The following is a 16363-nucleotide window of genomic DNA, read 5'->3' on the forward strand; positions in this document are numbered from 1 at the left end:
CTTTACTTGATTATATGTAGGAAGTTTAGAATTTTATGCCCTGATATTGGCAACTGTACCAAAATTTTATGAAACATTACAAAGCACATATCTCTTAAATGTGGATTTTTATTTTACATTTTCTGAGCAAAAATCTTATGAGGTGTGTATGAGACTCAATTCACATGTATTTTTTACTCTAGCTAAAAAAATGTTCATGGAAGTATTACACTTGCTTTCTCTAATGGCTTCAGGCTTATTTAAAAGCTTCTAAGAAGATAAAAGGAGTAACATTTTTTTTTGCTTGTTGGGTGGTCGAAAGGTTAAACATCAAATTCCCAGTGTGGGAAAATCCCTAAGTACTCTAGGTGAAATGTTTTGATGCTTAGTAAATGTATCTATGTGGAAATACACACAGCTGACGACCAGCCAACAGTATGTCCCTGGCTGAGATCAAATAGAAAAAGAAAGTTAGAAAATGGGGGCGGGGGGGGAGAACGATCACTTATGATGTTCAAGCGTCCACTGTACTGTAATAGTAGCTTACATGATAGGGTCCTCCACACCATTTCTTTCCTGCTCTGTACAGCAAAGCTACTGGAGAGAGCTGCCTACATTTCCTGTCTCTGATATCCGCTACTTCAGCTGGTTCCCCCTCTATCCCTCCACTAAAACTGCTTGTCAAGGTCACTGATGACCTCCTGGTTTCTAAATCTAAAGGTCAATTCTCACTTTTCATCTTACAGCATCTGACACTGTTGATAACTCATCGATGACCTTGACAGTTTTAGTGGAGGGATAGGGGGGAGAACTCCTGATTTTTGTCCTACTCCCCTGGAATTTCCTTCCCAATACTTTTGCTGGTACTTCTCATCTACACAGTGCCCCATGGTGGTTTCACTCACCCACAGTGTCCTATGAACCTCCTCTCTTATTTTAGTCTATAATTACTTCTTTGAAGATCTCATCTAGGTTTTACATATTATAAATTTACTATCAAATCCAAAATGGAGGTCATTTACCAGAGATAGGGCAAGGTGGGGTGTGCTACAGGTACAGCGGAACACAATACTTTGGAATAGCTTTTGTGGGATGAGAAATGGAGGTATCAGGGACATGTAAAAGTATTGTTAAACATGTGTCTTTATGTACACAGTTCAGTTTCTCAAGAGTATATAATACCTAGATAGAATTTTGGAGTTATGAGGTATGTGAATCCTCAATTTAACACACACTGTCAATTTATTTTCCAAAGATTTGTACCCCTACCACCAGAGTATAAGAATTTTTGTGGTTCTACATCAATGCCAACATTACTGTATTTCTAATTTTACCAATTTAATTAATAACAATTGGTGCTTTACTCTGGTTATCATAAAATTTCTCTATAGTTACTGATGTTGAACATCTTTTCATGTGTTTACTGTTTTTTTAAAATATATTCCTCTTGAGTTGCCTGTATAGACCCTTTGCTTATTTGTCGGTTATACTGTCTTTTTTCTTATTGATTTGTAGATCATCATGATATATTCTGCATATTTATTCTTTGCAAGTGCTATCCTATATAATAAAAGAGATATATGCTAATTAGCCTGCATATGCTAATTAGTCACAACCAGTATGCAAATTGACCATCCCTCCAATGCAATAGGAGAGGGATATGCTATTTAGCCCTGATATGCTAATTAGTAATCAGTATGCAAATTGACCATCACTCCAACACATAAGATGGCCACCCCTATGTGGTAAAAGATGGCCACCACAAGATGGCCTGCAGAGGAGGGCAGTTGTGGGCAATCGGGCCAGCAGGGGAGGGCAGTTGGGGGCGTCCAGGCCTGCAGGGGAGGGCAGTTAGGGGTGACAGGGCTGGCAGGGGAGGGAAGTTGGGGGTGATCGGGCCAGCAGGGGAACAGTTAGGTGTCGATCAGGCTGGCAGGGGATTGGTTAGGGGGTGATCAGGCTGGCAGGCAGAAGCGGTTGGGAGCCAGCAGTCCTGAATTGTGAGAGAGATGTCCCAGATTGGAGAGGGTGCAGGCTGGGCTGAGGGACACCCCCACCCCAAGTGCATGAATTTCATGCACCGGGCCTCTAGTATAATATAAGTTATCTTCTTCCATTCCAAGACTTCTTTGTATTTTATTAGATATTCTGTTTTAATGAAGTGAAATGTAGCAGTATTTACCATACTAGATTGTGCTTTTTGAAAATCTTGTCTTGTTTTGAAAATCCTCCCCCTCTTAAGTTCAAAATTTTATTTTCATATATAGTCTTCTAAATATCTTAAAGTTTCACTTATCACATTTAAAATTCTAATCCACTTGGATTATTATGTCATAAAGTAGGCATCTAATTTTATTTTATTTCCCTCATAGCATTTAACTCTAATCAAGCCCTATTGTCTTGTATATTATTATTGTTCAATATTTAAGAATCACCTTAGTTTAACTCCTTTCAAAATAATAATAATAATATTGGTGTAATATATAGCCACTGTTTAAGAATTACTCCATTTTTACCAATTTCTTCATTCATCATGGCTTCTTGAATTTCATCTTTCTTTCTATGTTCATTTCTTCCTGATATTCACCCTTTAATAGTTCTTTTAATGATGATCTGAGACTTGTAAATTCTCTCAGTCTTATGGAAATAAATTTATTTTGTTCTCATTCCTACATGATAATTTATCTAGGTATGGAAATCTATGTCGGCAGTTATTTTCTCTCAGCCTTTTGAAGGTATAGTCTACTGTCTTCTGACTTCTACCCATTGCCATAAATTCATCTATAATCAGGCCAAAAGCTACCCCTTTATGGAAATCTGCCCTCTCTCTCTTTATCTTTGATTTTAGTTTCACTAGAATCTAACTAAATATAGATTAATTTTTATTTATCCTGGATCAGGACTGTTTATATTTCCCAACGTCTTTATTTGTTTTAAGAACTCATTATCTCTTAGAATATTGCTTCTCCCATTCTCTCTATTCTCCTAGTCTGTAACCCCTGCTAGATAAATTGTAGATCATCTCAGTCTATTTTCCATTCTCAAAAACTCTCTTTAATATTTGCTATTTCTTCTATTAAATTCTTTGTAGTTTCCTTAAAATTACCTTCCAGATTACTAATTGCCTCTTCAGTTACATCTTATATCCTGCCTAACCTTTCTAACCTCCAATGACCATCTTTTACATTTCTAGTTCTATTTGAGTCTTTATTATAATCTACTTATTATTTTTCATTGTGTATTTAATCTTTTTGCATATACTTAACTTAGAGACTCAACCAAATTATTCTATTATTAAGTTGTTAGGAATCTAATCAGCTGACTCTTTCTTATAGAACTTTATATTTTATACTTTTGGATTATAAACTTATCCTCTTGTATATCTTATTTATAGAATTTACATATGGCCAGTGTTCAGGGCATTTCCTTCCAAAGAAGTTTTGCATTTCATTCTTCCAGCAACATCAGCTTTTCTCAGCTTGGGTAACACAAGTTTTAACTCTGAATCCATATGAGGTAGTATGGGACCATGTTTATACAGTTTCAGGAGTCTTTTTTTTCTACTTAGAGCTCAGACAGACATCTTCAGATTTCCTTGTCATCAACTTTTACTAGATGGATGATTATTTTCTAGCTCATTCTTTTGATAAGTCCTATGGCTTTAGAAAGGAAGGGTCTCAGTTTTAACTTCCAAAGGTCTTGTCTCCTGTCCCCACATAGGCTTAGTCCCTAGAATTCCATGAATAATGACCCATCACTCTCCCAAATAAGCTACACCTCACAGTGTTCTATTATTAGTTTCCTCTTTATTTCTGCCCGTGGCAATTTTCCTTAATTCATTGTAAGTACAATAGGGCATTTAAAAGGATGTATAAAATATTTTTATGACTGATATGCTACATTGGTAGAACAGAAATCTAATCCATTTATTTTATTAAATGGGCATTCCATAATTTATTTATGAGCATTTTAATTTCATTTCAAAGCCATTTTCCCAACACAACTGTAAGACTAAGAAAGACTGATAAATATATTACCTGCTCTTTAGTTTTTCTTAGAAAGAGAACTGACTTTTAGCTTGTCACAATAGCACAAAGAATAAAGGTTACACTTTTCAGGCTTTATTGCAATTAGATTGGGTCAACAGACTAAGTTTTGGTCAGTGAAATGCAAATTAAAGTCTTTTTTTGAGACTTCCTGGAAGGCCATTTAAAAGGTGCTGACTCAGCTATATAAGGAACCCGTAACAAAGGCAAAGCTCTTTATTGTACCCTGCTTCACTATTTCACTATATTATTTCCATAATCACGTTAATCACTGAGTTTAAAGCTATTGTAGAGGGCAATCATAAGTAGATATTGGCAAAGAGATCATTGTAGAGGGAGGACATGAGGGAAAGGATATGAGGAAGATCTATATTTTCCCAAGCATATGCTAAATATTTACTAGTAGGTGAAGATAAAATTGCTTTTGGACTAGGATGTAGTGTGGTGAATGAATCAGTAGGTATACTACAGTGTCTTAACCAAATAATATAGGTTAGGTACCTCTGATCTTTCTGTTCCTGGCCCTCCCCCCCCCCCCCACCCCCCGCCAGTACCTTGTTTTTCCAAAGGAATTAAAGTCCCTATGGAGTCACTCTGCTCTCCTACAGTTAAGAAAGCATAACTGCAGATACTTGTATCATAAAGTACATTAAAGAATGCCACTTAGGAAAACTTCCTGAATAAAATATACCACCAAAAAATGGAAGAGATATGTTTCTAGAACTTCTTTATCTGCCTGTAATCAAACAATATATCCTTACTCCCTGAGTAACTCCCGCTCTTACATAGCTGATATTCAGATAATCCCTCTCTGGTTCACTTCTCCATATCCTCCTAATTTTCACCATTTTATTGAAGATCAATGTTCAACCCAATTTATGGCTGTAGCTATGTTCCAACTTCTCTTGGGTAAGGGTTGCAGTAGAAGACCAAAGACACAATGGGCTACTCACCTATAATTTGCCAGGAAATGGCAGCAACCTTGAGAAGTTGGCCTGCTCCCTACAGTTTTGTAAAAATTAAAAAATAACTACTACAATAATTCAGGATAAGATCTAAATTTTATTATTTGGTGATATATATGTATAATATTTTTGATAAATATTTAGTTCACAATAGCACCCAGTATTTGTACTTTTACCAATAATATTTAGAACATTAGATCCAAGTAAGAAGTATAGATTTTAACCTTACTCCCTAAATAGGATGTCTTGACTTTGACTAAGTCTGTGCTATAAAATACTAACACTATATTCTTTACTAGGACATAAAATCCTGCTGTGACCCATTACCTTGTACAGGAAACGGTCTGGAGGAAGCCATGAGACAACAAAGATTGGTGAAAGTTCGAGTCACAATGATTTACTTTCACTGTAAACCCTAGACCACAAGCTGCCTATTATTGTCCTTAGGATTCCATCATTGATCCTGTGGTATTAATATCTCAAAACCTTTCTTAATCTCCTGGGGACAATGAGTGAATGTATGTGTGTGTGTGTGTGTGTGTGTGTATATGGAGAATTATAAACCATATATCATCTTTAGAGTTGTAAGAATAACTTTAAAGTGGTTGGAAGAAGTACAGAACTAATGGGCTGGAACTAGCTTAAACTGGGTCTAATCTATGGCAGCCTTTCTGACATGATGTAAGCCTGTTAGAAATATTTACTTTTGAATTATTGCAAGCAGTTTGAATAATCCACTATATTACTTCCAGGGAAAGGAATAATCCAAATATTTCACCTAGTCAATACTTAGAGTATCAATTGGATAGATATTATCTTTATCAGAGGCAGAAAAGAAATGGAATTATTTTAAATTCTTTTATATACACTCCCTATGCCTAAATTTTGGAGGTGGAGTTGAGTATTAAAATAGTTAAAAGACAATTTAGTGAATGGAGAAAAAAGCAGAAAAACTTGGATTCTACTTTCCCAATTTGGGAAAGACAATTCTTTAATAAGCAAACAAATGTCCTAGGCTAGTCAATTGAATGACAATGCACTAAACTTTCACATTTTTCTTAGCTTATATAATCTATCAACACTTGAGAGAATAAAGGAGTAAGGTAAAAAAGTAATATATTTCAAAATTCCTGCTTAGTACACAAGTGACTAGGCATTTTCTTTAATGCTAGATAAACAGCCATAAATAGAACTTGTTTGACTTTTTTAAATATATTTTTCTCTAACACAAGAGTATTTACACTACACAAAATAAAGTTACTCAAATTCTCAGTGTTTGGCACAATTACAGAAGATCAGTTAGAACTAATATTCTACAGTTTAAACTTGCCTATCAAGTTTACACAAAAGAATAAAATCTGTAGTATAAGTTTGTATATTGCCTATGTGAGTTAAATATATTATGGGAAAAAAGTACTAATCAGATCATATTACTAAGGGTTATACATCTCAAAAAAAGGAATTCTATATAATAAAAGGGTAATATGCAAATAGACCGAATGGCAGAAAAACCAACCAACCAATCAAAGCGTAATATGCTAATAATATGCTAAGGCTGCTCAACCACTTGCTATGACGTGCAATGACCACCAGGGGACAGATGCTCCAACCGGCAGGTTAGCTTGCTGCTGGGGTTCGGGCAATTGGGACCGAGGAAGATGGGCCAAACACGCCCTGGAGCCCTCCCCTGGTCCCTTCCTGGCCCGATCCCTCAGCCTGGCCTGCGCCCTCTCGCAATCTGGGACCACTCAGGGGATGTTGCAGATCTGGTTTCAGCCAGATCCCACAGGCCACTTCCCTTGGGAGGTCACCAGATGCAGGGTTCATGGCTGGTCAGTGCTGCTGCAGCAACACGAGCTTCTCCCAATCGGGACTGATTGGGTGCAAACCCGCGGCGGGCACGGTGGGGCCGGGATGAGCGGGAGAGGCAGGTAGGAGCTGCAGGTGGCGTTGGACTGCAGGTTTCAATCCAATCCCTGCAGGCCACCCAGAGGGACCCCACCCATGCATGAATTCGTGCACTGGGCCTCTAGTAACATAATAATTAGAACAGCAAAAGTTGTGACAATGTAAAAATATTCATTGAAAAACTACATTTCACGAGTAAGCTAAAAATTCATTTTATCATTTAAAACTCCTATTTAATCATGAAAATGCAAAACAGAAGCAAATTAAAAGATGTAATAGTACCCTGGTCAGTTGTGCAGTGGTTAGAGCAGTGGCCCACAGACAAAGGGTCGAGGATTACCAGTCAAGAGCACGTAACTCACTTGCAGGCTCGATCCCCGACCCAGGTCTGTGAGAATCAAGTAGGAAATTACATTAAATCCCAATAGTATTACCTGAATTCCAATTCAAAATACAATTCAGTATTTTTATGTATTTATTTTGAATGTGGAAATTACATTGATCATTACATACACTTTCATTCAAACTGATTAATTTGCATTTCTGGACAATTTCTAAGTCTTGGAAGAGAATTACAGATGATAAATTTTTTTTAAATTTAAATTCAAGGTCATGACAATTTCATTTCCTAATTCCCTATGTGAATCTAAATAAAAGGGTATCCATAAAATGCTGTAACTATCGTTCACTGCAACCCAGACAACGGGTGCATGCATTTCTCTAACTCCAGGTTTTGTATAGCCAGAGGAGGAATATTATTTCCAAATTCATTCAAATTTTATTTTGCGATTTACTTAGGAAAAAAAAAACTACAAATTGTTATATGTGAATTTACACCATGGTCAGGCCACTAGAAGGACAAAGTGATTCAGAAAACCAAAAGAGGTGATTGCCTAATTTAGCTTCCTATACAACATTATTCTACACAGAATTAAACTATCTTCAACTTCTATGTGACTTCCCTCACTCTGTAATGTTTGTATTTTAAACATCTGGCAAAATCTTCGATATTCTGAAAGAAGAAGCATAACCTTGTCTCAAAATGTGCTGTCCTAAAAAGAAATTGGAAAAGAGATAAAGTGAAAGAAACTTAAAAATGAATGATTACTGGCAATTATTATAGAAATAAACAAGAAAGATACAAATACTGTTTTCTTTTTTACTTGAGAATAAAAATAAGTTGCTTAGAGCTTCTTAAGATTACCAAATCATAAAATAGATCATGTGTTCTGTATAATAAGTAAAACACTGGATTAAAGTATGTTAAGCAATCTAGTAAAGTAATTCTGGATCTGAAACAAAAAGGCAGTTATAGAACAAAACTTTTTTTCCATTAATAAAAATAATACTTTAAGGCTAAAACTAAAAGGTTCTAAACAGAATCTTGTCAACATCTCTTTATAATATTAATGAAGTTCAAGGCCATGTTTACTAAAAAAATTTTGGCAAGATAAACTTGCACAATTAAAATAAATATAGTGTCACGTGATTTGGTTTCCCAAAGCCTGGAATTTTGACCTTAACTGAAGTCTTCCCAATTCCGATGCTATAAATAACTACTATAGCTGAACAAGATATTAAACTATTAATTCTCACAGACTGTGGTTGCGCCTTTTCAATGTGCAGGTCCCATGCAAGTATTTGATATAAACTTATTCATTTGACAAACATTTATTGCATATCTATCAGGGTTATGTCCCATACCAGGCAATGATAATATAAAGGTGATCAAGACCAACACAAGACCTCTCTTTAAAGGGCGAAGACAAGCAGAAAAGACAGGCAATTAATAAATAACTGCAAAAAGTCATCATCTTGGAGTATATGGTAGAGTTGGGGAAGGCTGTCTAGAAGTTCAGAGGCAATGTCTTTAAAAATCTTCAAGGCTACGGTAATAGAACATGCTGCATGTCTGTAGGTTACTGCTGCTAATTGCCATCAATTAAATTAGTCTCATAACACACACAGGGTAATTTATATGCTAGGCTATGTTCAATATAATATACTGCTTAATTAAAAGAGGCTTTATAAATCAAGTGTTCTTGCTATAGTTTTAAACATCAAAAGGAAACATTTCCACCACTTCAGGAAAATCAAATAAGCATAATAAATGAAGTGGCAGCACAGGTTTAAAATACTTCTGAAAAAATGGCAGACTGACCTTATGAGTTTCTTTCAACCTCTTCCTCCCAAAACCACATTAAAATCACAATAAAATATTTCTTAAAAGGTATAAACATACAAAAACTAGGAAAGAGAAAAGGACACTTAAGAGAATTCATTAATTTTTTATAAACTTGAAGAGATGGGGGAAAGGCAATTGACCAGAGGAGCAGAGGCACAACCTGGGTACCACGGAGGAGGACACCAAACGGAAGCAAGCTAATTCGGGTTACAGATCTCAGAAAGGATAAGGCCTTCGGAACACAAGGAACTGTGTTGGCAGAGAAAGCTGTGAGGCTGAAAACAGAGGATAACAATATGTAAGTACATCACTGGATATTCCCCCAACACACATGTTCTCGCACATACATGCAATGTGCTGTGCATCCAGGTTACTGTTCCTCCCACCTCTTCCATTCTTTGGAGAAGCTCAATGAGACCAGAGAAAAATATTTAAAAAATACTGGGATGTGGATGCCACTCTAATGAAAAGCCCAGATCACCAAATAAAAAGCCATGGTCCTGTAAAAAAGCTTCTGAGAGGCCTCAAATATAGATAGGCAACAACCACAGATATGTGGAGAAAACTTCAAAATGATAGTGAAAGCATTGAAAATAAAATATAAAAAAGAACCTGGAAGAGATTACACAATGCATGGAGCAGAAGACAACTTAAAAACAAAACTATAATTCATATCCTTATAGTAAGAAGAGACATGTAGCAGCCATAAAACAAAATAGATCACTGTAACACAAGAACATCAGGGAACAGAGAATAGTTCTTCGAATTAAAAAATTAAGATAACTGAGATAAAACAATCAACAGAAAGGCTAGAAGATAAAGTTATCTCTGGAGATAAAGATATCTTCCACAAAAGCAAACCAACAACAAAAAAAAAAATGAAGTAGTTGGAACAAATGAAAGAGTAGAATTAGATCAGGAACTGTCAGAAGATGTAACTTCAAACTAATAGAGGTTTCAGAAAAAGAAAACAGAAAATGGAGAAAATTGTCAAAGAAATAATACAAGAAAAATATATAGGCCCAGCCGGCATGGCTCAGTGGTTGAGTATCAATCTATAAACCAGAGGTCAGGGATGGATTCCAGATCAGGCCATATGCCCAGGTTGCAGGTTCAATACTGTGTGGAACGCGCAGGAGGCAGCCAATCAATGGTTCTCTCTCATCATTAATGTTTCTATGTCTTTCTCTCCTTCTCCCTTCCTCTCTGAAAATCAATAAAAATCTATTTTTTAAAAAAAAGTATACAGAACTTTCAGACATGAATTTCCATACTGAAAGGGCCCTAAAGTATCTAGCACAATAAATGAAAAAATGCCCACACCAGTGGTTATTGTTGTGAATTGTTTAAACACCAGGATAAAGAGAAGATTATAAAAGTTTTCGGGGGGTGGGGGGGGGGCGGGGAGGTCAAATACCAAAGTAATGATCAGAATGTACAATTGGAAACTTGGGAAGGGTAAGATACAGACTTTAGTAATTATTTGACTTCTAAAACAATGTATACTTTCATTAACAATAAACAAGCTATATATATGTAAAAGTAGAGAAATATGCTAATTAACCGGGATGCAGTAATGTTGACTGGACAGGAGGTTGCACGGGCAGCGTGGGGGGGTGGGGGGCAGCGTCGGGGGCGGGGCGGCAGGGGCCTCCGCACACTTGAGCTGGGGGAGGGCCTGACCAGCAGCGGCCATGGCTGCTTCAAGGGCTGGAGAGGGAGTGGGTGGCACTGGGTGATTTCGAATCGTGTGCTGGGCTCCTAGCAGTAACATAAGCAAATAAATAGAGCCATAAAGTAAATAAATGAACAAATAAAAATATTAAACAAATTGACTGAATGCTGACTATGTGCTAGGGGTACCATTCTTTTTTAAAATGTATTATCTCATTTAACTCTCATAATGGTATGAGGAAGACACTATCAACCTCCTTTTGCAGGTGAGGAAACAGGCTTTGAGAAGTTGAGTAACGATACAACCAGTAAGCCGTGAACTCGGAGTCCTGGCTTTCTGAGTATGGTCTTTTAAATTAAAACTGCATAATCCTGTCTCTCAACTTTAAAAGTAAAATTTATTTTTTTAAAGAAGAAAACAAAAGACTACTTGATGTTTCCTACATTCCTATTCTGTTCCCAGATCAACTGTGGTTGATGAAAAGTTCTGTCTTTGTCCATCAGAGCACAAGTTTAATGTATTATATGTACACTAGAAGCCTGATGCATGAAATTGGTGCAAGGGGCTAGGCCAGGGGTGGGCAAACTTTTTGACTCGAGGGCCACAATGGGTTCTTAAACTGGACCGGAGGGCCGGTACAAAAGCATGGATGGAGTGTTTGTGTGAACTAATATAAATTCAAAGTAAACATCATTACATAAAAGGGTACGGTCTTTTTTTTTTTTAGTTTTATTCATTTCAAACGGGCTGGATCCGGCCCGGTGGGCCGTAGTTTGCCCACGGCTGGTCTAGAAGGTTGACTGGAAGGTCATTCAGCTGTCTGGTCTAATTAGCATATTACGCTTTTATTATTATAGATGTGTGTGGGGTTTGGAGGATGCAGGTTGAAGTATTTGCTAGTATTTTAAATATTCATTGTATAAAAGTACTTTATGCTAAGAATTTGTGATTTGCTGCAAGGACAATAAGCAGATTCCTTTACCTAAACGCATCAACAACCTCCACCAAAAGAAATGACACACCTACAGCATCAGATCGCCACTGTGTACCTCGTGCAAAGAATAACGGGTATATACATTTCATTAAAAACAGTTGCCTCTTTTCTAAATTATTGTCATCTGAGCCCTTCACACTCCTCTAGTCCTGCAAGGAAAACATTCCTAGACGATTCTCCTAGTCATTTACGTGACTGTTAAGTATACTGATGCAACAAAAACATCATGTCCCTGTACTCATTCTTGCCTTTTACTCATCCTTACCTTATATTAAGTACTAATGATACCGGAACATGTTCATGTGAATTCCTCTGTAGGCGTCAGCCTCATTTATAGTTTCCTACTTTCGCTGTCCTGTCCATCCATCTTCTTACTCATTGTCCCCATTTAGGAGATTCTACCTTAGGAAGCGGGTGGAGTGGGTGGGCTAGATTCCTTTGATTAGGTTTTTTGTGTGTCTATTTTTTTTCCCTATCTGGTGACATCTTCATTCTTTCTGACCTGAAACACCGAAGCTACAGGTTTGGCATTTGGTCCTTTGCGACTGATGAACAATAATGTCTTTTAAGACCTCGCAGCCCCGCACCGCACCGGGCCTCCTGGATCACTCCCTGTGGCCGCCGGGCCCAGCCTGTGAGTCCCTCCTCTCACACAGGCCACCCTCCGCTTTCGGCCTGTCATGACCTTGGTTTTCGTTTTGTTTTGTCCTGGTTTGGGGTTGCCCTTGATGCACGGTCGCTGCAGCAACCTCCAAGGTTCTCCATCATCAGTGACAGCACCATCCGAGCCTTGGCACCATCTGCATGAGCGCCGGGCTGCCGGCCTAGAGGGTGTCGGTCTCGGTGGCGGGAGGTCCCTCCCTGCCCCCGGCCGCAGAGCTCACACCGCCACCACCTCCCAAGGCCGGGGTCACGGGGTCACAGGGCACGGGGTCCCCAGCCTCAGTCGCACCCGCAGGCCCGCCCCGCACTCGGGGGAACACCTGGCGGACGGCACCTGCGGCGCCGGCGCACGCGCGCTCGCGCACCTACCGTCTCCTTGGCAGCGGCGACCGGGATGGGCAGCAGCCCCCGGCCGCGGGGCGGGTCCTCCGGCTCCAAGTCGGCGCCCTCGGAGGGGCGTCCGGGGTCCGGCGTCCGCGCGGAGTCGGGCCGGGGGTCCCCGTACAGCTGGTAGCACACGAGGCCGACCAGCCCCCCGCCGGCCGCCGCCGCGAAGCTCAGCTCCCCCCAGCGCCGCCGCCGCCTCCACGCCGCCTCCGCCACAGCCCGGTCCTCCTCCTCCCGGCAGGGGCAGGGCCGGCCGGGCGGGCCCGCGGCTGTCCCCACCGGCCGCCCCCACGGCCCGGGGAAGGGCTGGTGCGGGGAGGGTGCCGGCGGGAGCCGAGGCGGCGGCCACAGGAGCCTCCGCAGTGCAGCCATAGCGGAGCCGCCGGCCCCGAGCTGGAGGGGGCGGGAGGGGGGAAGTGTTGGGGGGGAAATCTCGCGAGAAGTCGGAGCGTGGAGGCGCGCGCGGGGCGAGAGCGACCCCTGCGAGCGCGAGGCCTGCCTGGGGGACCCCGGGCCGGTGTCCGCGGCGGGGGCGCGGGGTCTCCCGTCGGGGTCAGGGGGAGCCTGGGGGACGGACGGCTGCTCCTTCGCCCGCACCCACAGCCAGCCCCGCAGACAGCACTGCGCCTGCCCCGGCGACACCTGTCGCGGGAACCAGCCCCGCGGCGGCGGCCAGCTCAGCGGAGCCGGGGGAGCCCGGGGTGCGGGGTGCGGGGTGCCGGGCGCCCGTCCGCTGACCGCGCCCTCGCCCCTGCCGTGCCGGGTGGTCTGGGGTCGCTAGTCGCGCCCCTCCGAGGAGTCCCATCGCCTAACCGTCTCCCAATCTTCCCACGCGAGCTCTCCAATCATTTGTATGGTATCTGAGCCCAACAGAAATGAGGCAGAAGCCTAGGCTCAAGCCATACAAACGGCGAATTAAATTGAAGGCTGTTTTGACTACACAATGAAAGCTCCTGGACTTTGGATGGGGGAAAGCTGATGCTGTTTAGCTTTGTTTTTTTAGTTACCGTTTGAATATATATATTTAAAAACATTACCATACCTGAGGCCACTTAATTCAACAAATCAGAACTGTCTTGAAGAATACCCTTACCTTTGGAGGGAAGCTGTTGGGTTTAAATATAAAATAAAGAAGTGATTATTATTGTGTGTGTGTTTGGGGGGGGGGGGGGTCTAGATAGAAATGGCAAATCAGGAGATAAACAAATGTAAAGTAGCTCATCAGCCACTAAAGAAGATGATAAAGCAAGCAGCACATCTGGAAATGAAACGAATGCACATGGGAGGCCGAAAGGAGAGAGCCGAGGAGTTGGTAAGGAAGGATCAGAGGGTGTGGCCATGGAGATGGGTTCATGCAGGAAGAAATTTTGTGATTTTGTTACTTGAACCCAATCTTACATCTTATACTTTGGCATGATCCTGCTGGACATAGAGCCTCGAAGCAATAGGCTTCCACTATGGGCCTCTGAGGAATGCCAGCATGATCCACCGCTGGACACAGAGCCTCGAAGCAATAGGCTTCCACCTATGGGCCTCTGAGGAATGCCAGCATGATCCACCGCCAAAGGTCAGTGACTTGACCTTGACAGCTCCCTTTTTGTTCTTACATGTCTCACCAGTGACAACCACCAAGCTGCCAGTTGTGTACATTTAACCATCTAACTTTAAGACCAGTAACAATCTGACCATTACATCTGCCCAGTCTGACTTCTACAGCTTCTGAGTTTATATAATTTCCAGGGCCTTTGCCGACAGTGTCTCTCTGTTTAATTCTTACTGTTGTCTTTGTCCTCCATTTAGTGGCAGGAACCTCTTATCTTACATATTTGGGAAACAAGGAATAGCAGCTCAGACTTGCTACTAGTACAGCTTCCTGTCTAACAAGTGAACCCTTTTTCAGTTGTTATATCCTTTTTTTCATGCCTGATAGCGATTCAAGTGTCTATGCCCATTAAAAGCTGTTTTCTGGTGGAGAATAGCTTCAGAATAATACAATGACCATCTTTTATGCAAGAATAGCACTAGGGTAGCAAAACAATCTTTCTTAAAATGGAACTGCTGGAACTGAGCATAAACATACCATATGACCCATCAATTTCACTCCCAGGTGAATACTCATAAAAAATTGATTACTTTATGCACACCAAAAGACATGGAGAAATATTTGTAATTGGCCCCAAACTAGAAAGTATTCACATGTCCATCAACACTGGTATGGATTTTGTGTGTGTGTATGGTACATTCATATAGTTGAATGCTCTATAGCAAGAAAATTACTGAAGTGCAGCTACATGCAATCATGTGAGTAAATTTCACAAGCAGAACATTGAGTTAAAGAAGGCAAACACAAAAGAACCAACTGTATTATTATATTTTTAAAATCATAATGACACATTTATATTCAGAAATATAGTGTTTTCGGGGGGTAGAGTATAGTGACTGAAAGGGAGAAAGGAGGGTTCTGGAGTTCTGTTCATGTTCTGTTTCTTGATCTAGGTACCAATTAAGACAAGTGTATTCACTCTGGGGAAACTCACAATCCCATTTCATGTATGTTATACTTCAATAAAAAGCTTATATAAAATAAAAAAATCGAATTTCTTCCTAGTGCTCTTATACTAATGTGTTACTTACTAGAGGACTTGCTCAGTTCTGAACTGTACAACTTAGAAGGAATGTATAGAACTTGTGAAGAGTTGAGATAAGAGTGAAAAATTGAAGAGTTGGAAACTCATGGAAAAGGTAGATAATCTTGTTATAGCTTTGAGAGATTTAACCAAAGAGCACCTTAATAAAAGTCTTTTGGTACCTAAAAACCCCTAAGAAGACGCTCGTTAGCTATTCTCCTTATTTATTAAGGAAAAGCCAAAAGGAACATCATATTTTAAGCAACTACCTAGTGTCTTATCTTCTTTGAGTTGTAGTACGTTCTCCTGTAATGCCCATATGGCTAGACCCAGCAGGTACCTAGTAGTAAGGCCTAGTGCAACCAGTACATACCCTTGTCTCTGGCTCTAACCCCAGACTGTCAGGTGTTGGATGAGAAATTGCTTTAAGGGCAGATAACCAAACAGAAGGGCAGCCTTCAGAGCAGATGGACAGCTCAGCACCAAGAGGAGAAACCAAGCATAGCATAAGGTAAGTCAGTGTACATTCTGCATGAAGCTTAGTGGGATGGCAAACCAGTATCACTTCTTGCCAACTCCAATTGATTGGTATTGGTTACCCAGAACACTGTGATGAGCAAAATTTTCACTTTGGGCCCAGAATTAATCGGAAAATGCCTTGGTGGATGAATATATCTGCTAAGAGCAGGCTATTAGACTGAGCTGAGCTGCATTGTTGAGCCACCATAGTTCCTTTTTTATTTTTTATTTATTTAATTTTTTTTGCAACTCTTCAATTAGACAGTGCAAATAATTGCAGGAACAGATAAATTAAAAATATTTAAATTTTCTGTAGTATACATGTGAACATTTTGTATTTACCTTGTAACAATAGAAAAGACTTTAGAGATAGCTAAGTCTGAAAAATTTTTAACCTTTTAAAGGTTTTTGTTTT

The 16363-nt window shown here is 40.2% G+C and overlaps 1 protein-coding gene across 1 annotated transcript in view; it reads right to left on the reverse strand.

The window, feature by feature from the left end:
- Positions 1-13174, reverse strand: part of MICU3 (mitochondrial calcium uptake family member 3) — a 70356-nt gene extending 57182 nt beyond the window's left edge. The window contains exon 1 of the mRNA XM_070408295.1: positions 12781-13174. Within this exon, the coding sequence (XP_070264396.1) occupies positions 12781-13174 (394 nt within the window). The remainder of the gene's footprint in view (positions 1-12780) is intronic.
- Positions 13175-16363: the final 3189 nt, after the last annotated feature.

Source organism: Myotis yumanensis, unplaced genomic scaffold (assembly GCF_028538775.1).
Source record: "Myotis yumanensis isolate MYYU_CA2020_CCGP unplaced genomic scaffold, mMyoYum1.0.hap1 SCAF_3, whole genome shotgun sequence".
NCBI lineage: Eukaryota > Metazoa > Chordata > Mammalia > Chiroptera > Vespertilionidae > Myotis > Myotis yumanensis.